This window comes from Cavia porcellus, unplaced genomic scaffold (genome assembly GCF_034190915.1).
Source record: "Cavia porcellus strain 051 isolate PalLab524CR breed Dunkin Hartley unplaced genomic scaffold, mCavPor4.1 scaffold_2, whole genome shotgun sequence".
NCBI classification, from domain to species: domain Eukaryota; kingdom Metazoa; phylum Chordata; class Mammalia; order Rodentia; family Caviidae; genus Cavia; species Cavia porcellus.
Window position 1 is genome coordinate 36,531,228 of NW_026947485.1, and position 13,163 is coordinate 36,544,390.

The window sequence follows — 13,163 nt, forward strand, 5'->3', positions numbered from 1 at the left end:
GGCTGCTGAGTGTGGCTGTACTGCACAACTTTTAGAGTCATTGGGCAACATAGAAATCCTAATTGGGGTCCACAATCAAGTGACATTGCCCAGGCCATGTAACATGTTCAAAGCAGACTGAGAGGTACTAGGATTTCATCAGTAAAGGGTGCAAGTGTGGCTTCTGTACCAGCAGGCTGGTCTTTGGTTAGTACCTTCTCTATCTAGCCCTAAAAGCTCCATGGTCACATCCCTGGAAGAGACTCCTGGGAACTCAGTTGGTAGCCAACGGAAATGCAGATATTGATTACCTTCTATGAAATGCTCTGAAGTTGCCCTGTGCTGCCACTCTCCCCATGCAGCATGTGACTAAACCACGCACATTCACCTTGCATGCTGCAGAGACACACTGCTGTGTTTGTCCAGCCAGTCTGGTCTTCATCAGTGTCCACTGGCCAGCATGGAGGCATCGTTCTTCCTTTGCCCCGCCAGTCAACATACGTGCATGCAAACTTAAATTTAAACGGCAAAGTAAGAAACAATACAACACCATGACAGACAAACACACTGGCACCCAAGGGCTTTGGAGGCTTCAGATTTTCCCCCTGCCATCACCTTCATTGCCCCAGGTCCTAACTGCCATGAGCCATTTCAGCTGAGCCATCAACAAGACTTAAGAATGGACATTTCCCCAGAGACTTCCTGCTCCAACGAGCAAGTGTGTCACCCTGGTATCTTGATTCCTTTGACACTAAACTTGAAATCAGGTAGCAGGGAAGCCCTAGGACATTGAGCCTGGGGCATCTCTGCTGCTCATCAGGGCTAGCTGCCTCCTTTCTGGGCCTTTGGTCCATCTGTTCGATGGGGATGTCAGTACTGGTCATAGCATGCACCATGCAGGGGAGACTAGCACTTTCCATGCACAAATGTACATAGCTGTACACAGATGTGGTCAGCTGAAGACTAGCAGTTGGACCTTGGCAGGAGGGAAACTGAATATGTGTCTCTATGGAAAACTCCCTGGCTGGTCAGGCTACATCTAACCACACTCTGCACAAACCAGCACTGCTCGAGTGCCTCTGAATTGTTAGAAGTTTTCAGAAGCCCTGTGAGCAGTAAGCAGCATCTTGGCTGCCTGGAATCCAGATTGCTGTTTTGTTGGCCAGAACACATGTGTTTGAATTTAAGAGGCTGTTTTTTCTTTTGGGTGCATGCTCATGAGAACATTATATGGGTGTGTACACTTACACACACACGTGTGCATGCACAAGGGCTACCATACACATGTGTAATTTTAAGATTGGAATGTGAATTTCTCCACATGTGATTTGTACTGAGTTAACAGAGGGATCTGCGTGATGAGAAGCAGCCTCTTATTTCCCTACGTGTAGCCTATCAGCCCATGTGCTGGAGGTGTTTGGTCCCACGCGGAGTAAGTGCAGATAGATGGTAGCATGTACCTACAGCATTATAGCTGTGGTAGAAGACACAGCTGGTATTATCCACATCAGCTTTACGGATTTGGAGGTGCTTCTAGGTGAGAATGGTCCACATATTTTTACCTGGGCACTCTTCCAAGGGCAACCCACTCACCTGCCAGCTTTTGAGTACAGGCTACACCTGGAACAGGTGCAGGTGTACAGTAGATGAACCTGCAATCTTGACTTCCTGAGTTCCAGACTGTACAGTCAGGCATGTATGTAATGCTCAGTGAGGATATTGCCTCCTTCTCTGCCTCCTGTTTTTTCCTATTGTGTTGTAAGTGTTTAGTGTTAAGTGCCTCCTTCATCTAGCCAATGCATACTGAATGTCTGCTTCTTGCAGATGTGGCCACTTATAACATACAGGTGACAGAGGAGGATAGGTGATGTTATCCTCATTTTTGTCACATGGCTTATTGGGATTAGAACCACAACTGGAACTCTGAACCTCTCTGCATTATGAGAGTCTGAACCTATTCTCTTGGGAGCCTGTGCTGGCACTTAGATGTGTCTACGGATGTGTCCTTAAACCAGTGCTGTGTGGACACCTATATGTGGCCCTCAGGATCCCCCATGAGGGGCCCAAAGGCCTCCCTGAGACGCCACCACTCTCCCTGCAGAGTGGCGACAAGGGAGCGGGGCAAGGATGATCCTGCAAGATGAAGACATCACCACCAAAATTGAAAATGACTGGAAAAGATTAAACACCCTAGCCCATTACCAGGTAAGGTGGGTATGGAAGACAAGATCTTGCCTAGGAACTGGCCATTCCCCTGAAAGTCTTGGTCACTGATTATAAGGTCACCACAAGACTAGACAGCAAATCACAGCCCACTTTCTCATCAGCAGTTTGTGTTCTCTTGGTGACCCAAGGGAAAGTGATATCACCCAGCCAGTGAGCCCTGGCCTCTTTAGAGATAGGATGCTGTCATGCATAGTTTCCACAGGACTTGGATAGAGTTCCCAGGAGGAGACATTCCCTTAGAAGTTCCCTGGGCACTTACGGCTGAGTGACCTCCCAGGGAGCAAAGGAAGGGGCTAGCCTCCAAAACCCCCAAGCTCTCTAGCAAGGTGTTAACAGCCACTTTAGACCAAGCCTTTATTTCCTTGGCTGACAGAGTTTCTGTGCCCACACTCGTAGAAGCCTTTTTTCCCCCTCTAGGTTCCAGATGGCTCGGTTGTGGCCTTAGTGTCCAAGCAGGTGACAGCCTATAATGCAGTGAACAACTCCACAGTCTCCAGGACCTCAGCAAGTAAATATGGTAAGAGCTTTCCAGATGTCCCTGATAGATGCAGGTGCCCTGAGCGGTTGTTCTTATGAGCGCAGCTCAAAGTCATTGGACCCATGGGGCCAGGGTTGAGTTAAGTAGAGCTGGCTGACTAGCAGGGAGAAGAACCAGGCTGTGACCAAGGCACCTGGTTCTAGTCTGTAGTTCAAATGCATGAACAGGGCTTTCATTCATGAGTTAGAGAAGAGAATATAACCTTCATCAATATCTTCCAATCTATAAGACACTTTCCATTTTGTGAGTCTCAGTATCTCACATCATGTTCATAACAATCCAGTGAATTAAGTAATTATTATTTTCCCCTTATTATGTAGATTAGTAAATTATACCTCAGATGCACAGAGGCTAAGTGACTCTAAAGGTTGCGCCATTATTATGCAGTTGTATGAGGGGGGCAGGCCTGGATCTAAGGCTCTGCAGCTGAGGAGAAAGGGGTGAGAACATGGAATAGGGACCCCAAAGGAATCCCTGATCTGCCACCACCATTATGCTTCAGGGCCACCCACATGGGAACCTCATGAGCCTTGATGTTCTTGCCAAGAAAACAGGGATTGGAAAAATAACCAACTTTATAGATCCATTGTGGATCATAAATCCATGAACACATATAGAAAGGTGCCACACACAGTAGGAGCATCATCCTCATTTCACTGAGGCAGGACTGTCACCAATCAGTGGAGAGAAGTGTGCCAGGTCAGAAGGGAGGATGCAGGTGAGCAGTATGCAGGCGTGGCCTGAGCTGGTCAACATTTATTAAGGGAGACAGAGCTACCTGCTCTTGAGTGCGTACTTAATTGGCTACACAGAGCACATCCTGAGGCAGGATTTGAGAACTCATGCAAGGACACATGTAAGAGAAGTAGAAGCTTATATTTCCAAAATTGAATAATTAAGGGCTGACTTGATGCAAAGTACCAGAGGGAGGGTGAAGAAATCTGAGTGGGTGGAATTAGGTGCAAATAGTTTCCTGGAGTGGTGGGAAAGGCATCTGTGTTTCAGGCAATGTACTAAACGGAGGCAAAGAGATGGTGCCAGGCAGCAGCAGGAAGGATCAAACAGTAGTTCCCTTGGCAGGGAAAGGGGCGGGGGAAAGTTATCCAGTGTAGGGCTGTGTGGCCTCACCCATTTTGTGGTGTTCCTTCTATTGGCAGAAAACATGATCCGGTACACAGGCAGTCCAGATAGCCTCCGCTCTAGAACTCCCATGATCACTCCTGACCTGGAGAGTGGAGTCAAGATGTGGCACCTGGTGAAGAACCATGAACATGGGGACCAGAAAGAGGGTGACCGGGGGAGCAAGATGGTGTCTGAGATCTATTTGACTCGGCTACTGGCCACTAAGGTATTGAGCATGAGAGCAGGTGTCAGGAGTCTGGGGGGCACAGGAATGGTTGTCATCTATCCACAGAAATGCTGGAAAGCAAGACTCTTATCCACTCACAGCAGGTGTGCTGGTCACCCCAGCACTCTTCCCCAGGACAGAGCCTCAGATCCTGCTCAACCCCGGGCACATGCAAACCCCTCTAAGGTATTAGTGTTGGCACACAATCCTCCCTTCTCTGCACCATTTCTCATACACAGAGATGCCACCCACACCTACCACTGTCTCCACCATGCTGCATCACAGAATCACCTTTTCCCTGGGCATCCTATACCATCACCAGGTATGAGAGTTGACTTTCCAGGCACCATTTCTAATCCTGGTCCTGAGGACAGCTCCTGCCTGCAGTTTCACTCCTTCTCTTCTGAGACTCGGCCTGCTACATCTCTGCAGAGCCGGATGCATAATTGTTCATTAGCCCATGTGCATGAAGCCCACACAAAACCAGCAGATTGTGTTTGTCAGCTGGCTCTGACCAAGTGCGTGCTCATTAGCGTTCATGAAAAGTGTTAAAATGACACCACACGAGCACACGGAGTGGAGCCATGTGGCTGGCAGAGGGAGGCTGGCTCAGGCCAAGCCATCACTGTGCTATCTACTGTACCCGAGCTGAGGAAGTTTAAAGCTGTCAGAGGCAAATGAAAGGAGAAGATGTAACACATGGATTCATCCAGGGTCACCCAGGAAGAGGAGGCTACTCACCAGGTTTCCCTGTCCCCAACCCCAGGGCAGCTTTACAAATGCCTCATCAGAGCTGCCTGGTGCAGCCAAGTCTGAAAGTATCTCCTCCCCAGGGCACACTGCAGAAGTTTGTGGATGACCTCTTTGAGACCATCTTCAGCACAGCCCACCGTGGCTCTGCCTTGCCACTGGCCATCAAGTACATGTTTGACTTCCTGGATGAGCAGGCTGACAAGCACGGCATTCATGATCCCCACGTCCGCCACACTTGGAAGAGCAACTGGTGAGTGAAGGAGGTAGCATGTGTCATGAAGAGCTAGTGACCCTGTGCACCCAGCCCCAACTAGGACCCAAGCCTTCCATAGACACTGCCAGCCTCCATCTTCATCAGCAATGCCCTCCCCATTGCCTCCTACTGTGTTTCTGTGCTTATTTCCTCCTCCCTTTACCTCTGCTCAAATATGTGCATCTTTCTTCTCAGTCAGTGAACATTTATTGAACTAACTCGACAAGCAAAAAAATAATATGCCTATGTCACAGCCAGGCTTATATCCAGATACTCTTATATCCAGATACTGTACCTGATATCATGCTAGACATTAAAGAACCTAGACTAGTCAGCTGTTTGGACAGAAAGACAAATGCTATGTAGGAGTTTATTGGGTGCAATGGAACCACAGAGGGCAGAAATCTCATGGTAACTTGCTAGTGGGTTTTGAAACACATCCATGCGTCAAGGTCATTTCTGCTCTATTTTAAAAGCTGCTATCTTCCCTCTACCATGAATTCCCTTTCCAAGCACTGGCTAGGTAAGAACCTGCCTTGGAGGTTCTTTGTGTGCCTTGGAGACCCTAGGATTCTATAAGCACAGATGACACTTCTGGGTGTCTTCACCTCTATGGTCTCCTCTCTCTTCTAACATATAATACTCTTCTTCCACACATGCATAGTTGGTATTGCAGGTTGAAATTCCAAGGTCACAAATCAGTATTCTGCCTGTGGCACAGAGCCTTGTACTCTGGACATGGGCCCAATCAGTATTGATGGGATTCAGGACCAGGATGACCTCTTTTCGAGAGTTTCCCCTTGGGCAAAGCTGGCTGATTCTTAGGTCCATCCATTCCACAATCACTTCCCCATCACCTTTACTGGGTCCCAATTCTGGGTTGCTTTTTCTTGGATCATTTTTCCAAGGAAGAATGGGCCTGGTGCTTACTTCATGTTATTTCTAGTACCACCATGGCACCAAGGAACAGACAGGTGCCTTACCCCAGCCCTAGGCCCAGACCAGGACACATAAAATGCTAAAGTCAGGCTAGACTGTGGGAACTGGATTCCCTGGCAAATTAGTCAGCTTTCTCACCACTGAGACACAATACCTAACACCTACAAAGAAGAACTTTCACTTGCTTGTAGTTCATGGTCAGCTGGATCCAAGGCAGAGACATCATGGTAGAAGGGTATGGCATAGTAAATCTGCTTCATCCATGGGGACCAGGAAGGAGGGTCGAGAAACAGTGCCTGAGAGGAAGGGAGGGACTGGGGGCCAGATACAGACCACAAAGCTGTGCCTCCATGACCCAGACATACCTGGAAGTGTGCTCCACCAAACCCCAGGGTAGATGCCAAACCAGTCAAAATGGAACTCCACCCTGAGCACCATGCCTGGGGTACACTCTGGCTCCTCCCCTCCTTCACTTGGAGAAGAGTATGTTTTACATGGGGATGGAACACCAGAGCCAGATGGAGGTCTGGCCTGCACAGCTGAGGGATGAGGTTCTCACTCACTTTAACACTGAGGAACAAAGATCTCCCGTGGCAGAGTTTCTGCCATGAAATAGGACCCTTGGATTCTGCCTTCCTAGTGCAGCATTGTAGCAACATGGGGGAAGCCATGTCTTCCTAGTAATTTCTCCAATCTGGTCTATCCTGTGCCTGCTCTGGATAGGACAGTATTGGATCCCCCCAGTCTCCTTGGCATGCCTGCCACTGATCCAGAACATCAGGAGCTTCTAGAGTAGGAAGTGCTCTGTCCAGATGTCTCTTGGCCTTGCCCTTTTCAGATCATCCTATGTGCTCTCAGATGCCCACTACAGGAAGAGCAACTTCCTGGTGTCTACACCCTTTGTCTTCATCCTGTCACCCTTACTGTGTTCCCTCAAGGGAGCCACACTGTCCTGGGCTGAAGGCAGATCCTCCCTTTTGGCAGGCTCTTTCAAGTACTTGGTGTTTTTGTGTAGAATTCCAAGTCCAGCGGCAGTAAAGTCCATAAAGTAGGCATTAGCACCAGGTTCAAATTGTCCCTACAACAGACATTTCCCTGACTCCTCTGTTGCTACCCAGGCACAAGCAGTCAGGAATTAAGAGATCTGTATATTGACTCAGAGTTTATTGTTCCTGATTAAGAAGAGATTGTATCTTTAATCCTGGCCCAAGGTGTAATAGTGCTCCCACCTCCGTCACCACAGCTCCCTACCTTTTCTTTTAAATAAACCTCCTGCTCATTTAGCCTGAGTGGCTGCAATCAACCAGAGATTAGTGGCACCACTAATGTTAATAATATGCTAATATTTCATTAGGCAAGAGCCACAGTAGCGGTGCCATGATGGCCCTGTTTAATGTGCTTGTCATCTTAACTGACTGGCGGGGTGGGGGAAGAGAATAGGGCACAACTGGTGCAGCAAATGTGGACTTTGTGGACTCCGGCACCCCTTGCTCAGGGAGGCACATCTAGAATACCAGGAAGCTGTAGTCATGCGACTGTGGGCTGGGAAGCTGTGGGTCCGTCATGGAAGACTCTGAGCTCACTGACCGTGCTCTTCACAGAGAAGGCTGGGCAGCTACAGTGATGCTCCTTCCTTCATGTGTGGTGACTCTCTCAGCTGTCCCTGACAGCCCCAGAGTTCCTAACCTGGGTCCCCAACAATGAAGTCAATGTGACCATGTATCATCAGATCTCAGTGTACTTGCCAGCATCCTGCATAGCACTTGCTGTAGGAACCTAACCAACACTTGTTACAATAGTTGTTAGTTGATTGGCAATCTTGAATGTCAGGTCTTACTGTACTTTCAGTGTTTATTTTTTATACATACTGGCTTCTGGCAGGTGCAGTGACTAGAGAAACTGTACACTCCACATTGAAATGATATTCAAAGAGTTTATGTTCTAAGAAGGCAAGCCAAATGCATATATGTTTTAACTCTCACCAGTGGAGAGAACAGCCACCAAAACAACAGTAAAGCATCAGGGGACATGGCAGGAGGCATGGCGTGACTGCAGAGTTGGGGGGGCATGGATAAGTGCTCCTCAGCAACACCACCTCTTTCTTCCCTGCATTGTGGGAGGTTGACTGGAAGCCCAGAGCCAAAGAGGCCGAGGCAGGCTTCTCCCCATGCCTGGGACCCTCTTGCAAGTGACAGTGGCTTAGACTCCCAGACATAAGGCATTGCTGTCTCCTTTTTGTCTATCTCTATTTATGCTGATCCCCATCTGCTGTCCCCTGCCACTTCCTTCAGCTTTACCCAATTAAGGAATACCTATGTGTGTGTTTTTGTTTGCTTTTGTTGATTGCAGTAGTGAGAGTTGAACCTGGGGCCCCACACTGAGCTACATCCTCAATCTATTTTATTTTTTATTTTTTTGAAATAGGGTCTCAATAAGTTGCTAAAATCCCCAGGCTGAGTGCTAATTTGGGATCCTTTTGCCTCAGTTTCCCAGAGTGCTCCAATTGTACAAGTGCACCACCATACTTGGCTTATGCATGCTTTAAAATTCAGAAAAGTATCCCCTCAGTGAAAGCTTTGTAGACCCTGACCACTGGGTGGCTCAAAACCTTCCCAGGTCTTATCGTGAACCCCACTCTTCTCTATTTCTAGCACCACTAGCTTGTCAGACTTGTTGGCCTGTCTCCCCAACAAATCCACCACTATGCAGTTTCTTGAAGGCAGAGGATGCATGTTAACAATTGCATCCCCTGTCACGAACACAGCTCCCAGCAAGCAGTGGTGCTGCCTGGAAGTGGGGAAGAGAAGGGAGGAAGCACAAGAGGACAGATAAGGCCCAGATGCCTACTGATGAAAAATCACTGACCTCCTCCCATAGTACCTTCACCAGGCAGGAATGAGCCTGAGGGACCAGGCAGGGAGGGAGGGGTGACATTGGCCTAATTATCCACTAGGCAGCAGGGGATCAAATACAAACCCTAGAGTCCAGGTAGTTCCTTAAAGTTTGCCCACTGGGTGCTACATACCCAGCACGGTGGTCAGGGTGGAAGTGACAGAGGAAGAGGAAATGTGAAGGTCTACCACATAGCACACATCGTGACTACTTCTCATGCCAAAGGGAAGAGTCCCCAAGCCCTGCTTCCAGCTGGGTCCAAGGTCTCTCCAGGGCCTTCCAGTGAGGGAACTGATAAATGATTCCACCTTGCTGAGCTGTAGTTTTCTGGGAGGGTCAATAGGGCCCAGTACACTCCATCCACAAGCACCATGAGTCCCCACCATCTTACAGAACACTGGCAATGCCACAGCCCTTGCCCTATCATTCTTGACTGTCTTCCTTTCCTTCCATGCAGCCTGCCCCTTCGGTTTTGGGTCAACATGATCAAGAATCCACAGTTTGTGTTTGATATCCACAAGAACAGCATCACAGATGCCTGCCTCTCTGTAGTGGCTCAAACCTTCATGGATTCTTGCTCCACGTCAGAGCATCGATTGGGCAAGGATTCACCCTCTAACAAGCTACTCTATGCCAAGGACATCCCCAGCTACAAGAGCTGGGTGGAGAGGTGAGTGTGGCTAGAGCTGGAGGGGGGAGGGCACACCCACAATTCTGGATTGCAGAAACAGGGCCTCTCCCCTTCAAAGTGGATTTCGGCCTTGAGACAGCTCACTCACACTGGTCCTGCACTATCAAATCTCACACAACATCCACCCCACAAGGCTATGCCTGTGGCCAACTCTAGAGAAAGGCCAGCTCCAGGAGAGTCCTAAGGGACTTTCAGAGCATTGGTGTCTTCTGAAGAAGGGCTCACTAGCAGGCACAAGTCCCATAGGAGCAAGTCAAATCCAGGGTCCAGGCTGACTTTCCTTTCCTCACTTCACACCCAGCTGATAAGAACACTTGTTTGAAGTTCATTAATGTGGCTTAATTACATTCTTTACAATCAATGAGGCATCTCAGTGGAAGATCCTGGCACAGGTAGCAGTTGTTCACTAAGCTGTTATCAACAGGCTCATCAGCAAGCTCAGGTGTGGGGGCATAACTAGGGGGTTGCCTGGGCAGAGCTCGAGAGGGGAGCAAGAAGCATCAAGATAGCATCAACCACACCTCACAGAAAAGATGGAGCAGGAGGCAGCCAGGGTCCAGAACATGCTGCAAGGTCAGCCAGATTTCAGGACCCTTATCCATTAGGACTTCAAGCTGTCTGTGGCCATCAAGTTTTGCCCATGAAGAACTTCCCAAAGATGAGGCCACGTTGCTGACCCACCTGTGGGCTGTTGTGGGGCCACAGATGTCCACTAGCCCAATCCAGCTGCCTCCAGGCAAAAGCAGGAGAGAGGAGGCAGGGTGCTTAGTGTGGGCGTGGCCTCACATCAGGGAGAGGAGTGCCAACAGGCTCAGGAGAGCATGTTACCCAGCAGCTTCAGGAGAGAAGGTTAAAGGCTGTGCCTCAAGCATTCTACTCTCAGCCTTGCAGCCTGCTCTCACAGCCTTGTCCCTCACTCTCCTCTCCTCACACAGGCAGATTTCCTCAATATTCTCCTTGGAGAGAAAGACTAGACTCTTAGCACCCTGCCATGAGGCATGCCATGGTGAGAGAGAGAATGCTTGGCATCTGTCATTTCCAGTGGGGAAGGGTCCCTCCATCAAGGGATCAGTGGCAGCCTAGGCCACCATCTACTTCAGGGATCATAAAGGCTACCATGGAAGCGCTGGTGCTGTTTGCACAAAGCTAGCAGAGGCATGCATCTCCCTGGCCAGAGTTCATGGGAAGGTAGCATGAAGCAGCAGGAACCTTAACTTCTGATGACAGTTATGTATCAGCGGGAACTAGGTTTTCATCCCGGTCTGAGGCTCTGGTTGTCGATGGGTGGCAGAGCAGAAGAGTCTGGATGAAACCTGGACCTGCTTATTAGCAGGGCCTGAGAGCTGGCTGCTGGCTGAGAACAGTGTAGCTTCTTCTTTTCACCATTCACCAAGGTGACTTGTGAGGATAATGCTTGCCTTGGCAACCCTACCTTGCTTGGTAGGTATGGGATCTGTGCTAGGATGATGATACAAATCTCTTCTAAATGGCATGATTGGGAACCACCACTATACCCTCTGGTCTCCTGCCATAAAATGGAACATTGGCATTTATTGTGTTCTAGAAATAGTAGTAACAATGAATTGAATCTTTCGCTGGAACATATACTGGGATGTCATTAGCACCCAAAGGCCTGTGTATTGGGGTACTTGAGGAGGTGCTTTGGGTTTGAAAAGAGAAGGATGTTTTGGGAATGGGTCAAGGAAACAAAATGAAGCAGAACAAGGCAGTGATGGGAAAAGAGACAGTTGTGACAGGTGACATCTTCCTGAGCCAGGGGCAGCAGGTTCTCATCAGGCCCTTGAGCTGATCTAAGTCCTCATTCTTATTGACCATCTGGGCCATGTGTCATGGGCAAGGCTCTTGGCCAATCAAAATGCATCATGAGGCTGGGTTCCCAGGGCCACAAGAGTCTCTCTGTCCAGCTCCTCCCTTCAAAGAACAAGATTCATCTCCCTGCTTCTTCACCTCCCTGCAGACATGAGGACAGATAACTAGTCTCAAACCAGCAGGGTGATGGCTCAAGACAGAGCAGCCATCCTGGCCCTTGCCTTCCCAGAAATGTTCTGGTGGCAAATTGAGCTGTCATTCTGTTGTGGCCCCTTGGGCCATTTCTGCCAGTCCATCACTCAATTCCTGGGCACTGCAGGGGTCAGGTGGGAGTTGGGAAATACATGTGCTGCTGGGGTTCAAAGATCCTGGGTGCAGAGTGAGACTATCCAGGAACCTTTTCAGGATCTCTTCTACCTTGTGTCTTCTGATAAAGCCTAGAATTCTAGGAACTTCTAGGAACAACCTGTCACTGAGGTCCTGTCACCAACATATTCCTCTCCCCGAATGGGTACCAAGGTGTCTTCCCTCCCCCATCCTAGGTTTTCAGGCCACATTCTTTAGCCAGGCAGTAGCAGCACTGTGTGGGCTGGGCTGGCAGCCACAGGTCTCCTGGGTTTGCAATGCTCCCTGTCTTCATAATGTCCTCTTCTCTCTCTCTCGCTCTTTTTTTTTTTTTTTTTTTTTTTTTTTGCCATCTACAAGCTGGAAAATGTGTAGGAGAAGGTGAGAGAGAAGAGGCCATCGTCTGGGCACTGGGGCCTTTCGTTTTCTCATTAGGAAGCTGCACAGCTCCCCTCTGGCAGGGGAGTTGGGGTCTGGTGCATAAAATGTCAAATTGCAGAAATTAAAAATGTAAATGTTGGCATCTAATTAACCAGTTGACAGCAGTGCACAGCTGCAAGTGACAGTGACTGATTACCTTCTGCCAGTCTCTCTCTCCCAGCGGCTCCCAGCCTCCACCCCTCTCTTAGTTAACCCAGGGAGAGCCCAGGACACTGGGGAGGAGCAGTTGTTGGAGGGGCCTTCTGGGCCTGCTGGAGGAAGCCTGTGGCCTCAGGAAGACACACTAAAGCAACACAAATTGGGGCTGGACTTCTGTGTAGGAGCTGGGAGCAAAGTAGCCCCCTGAGACGAGACCCCTCTTCCTCCTGATCCTTCTCCAGCCAGCCTTCAACAGTATCTTGCTGCTGGCCTCCTGCTGCCAGAGCTGGAGAAGGCTCATCCTAGGGCTGGTGCAGAGGTCCAGTTGGGAGAGACTGCTGTGGTACCCAGTGGCCACGGGACAGACTGCTGTTATGAGAAACACAGGTTCCATCTCTTCTCAGTATTCTGCACTGCTCCAACTTCTCTCCCTCACACCCCATGGCAGGTATTATTCTGACATCGGGAAGATGCCAGCCATCAGTGATCAGGACATGAATGCATACCTAGCGGAGCAGTCCCGGATGCACATGAATGAGTTCAACACTATGAGCGCGCTCTCAGAGATCTTCTCCTATGTGGGCAAATACAGCGAGGAGGTGAGCCCTGCCCTACTCAGCCTGTTGGGAGGGGAGAGGGCAGAGAAGGGGAAGAGTGGGTCACCCTGCATGCCTCCATGTACTGGAGCAGCCCCATCAGCACCCCTCCCTAACTCTACCAGGAAACTCAACTACGAAGGGCTGTGCTTTAAAGGCTGGGAACCTGGCAATGCTCTAATCCCTGTTCCTAC

At 49.4% G+C, this 13,163-nt stretch overlaps 1 protein-coding gene across 2 annotated transcripts in view; it reads left to right on the plus strand.

Annotated features, from left to right (window-relative positions):
• Positions 1 to 13,163, plus strand: part of Plxna4 (plexin A4) — a 439,299-nt gene that overhangs the window by 417,188 nt on the left and 8,948 nt on the right. For both annotated transcript variants that reach the window (XM_003467879.5, XM_063240611.1), the window contains exons 26-31: positions 2,081 to 2,184; positions 2,623 to 2,722; positions 3,901 to 4,091; positions 4,925 to 5,094; positions 9,386 to 9,598; positions 12,822 to 12,972. In XM_003467879.5, coding sequence (XP_003467927.2) covers positions 2,081 to 2,184; positions 2,623 to 2,722; positions 3,901 to 4,091; positions 4,925 to 5,094; positions 9,386 to 9,598; positions 12,822 to 12,972 — 929 coding nt within the window. The remainder of the gene's footprint in view (positions 1 to 2,080; positions 2,185 to 2,622; positions 2,723 to 3,900; positions 4,092 to 4,924; positions 5,095 to 9,385; positions 9,599 to 12,821; positions 12,973 to 13,163) is intronic.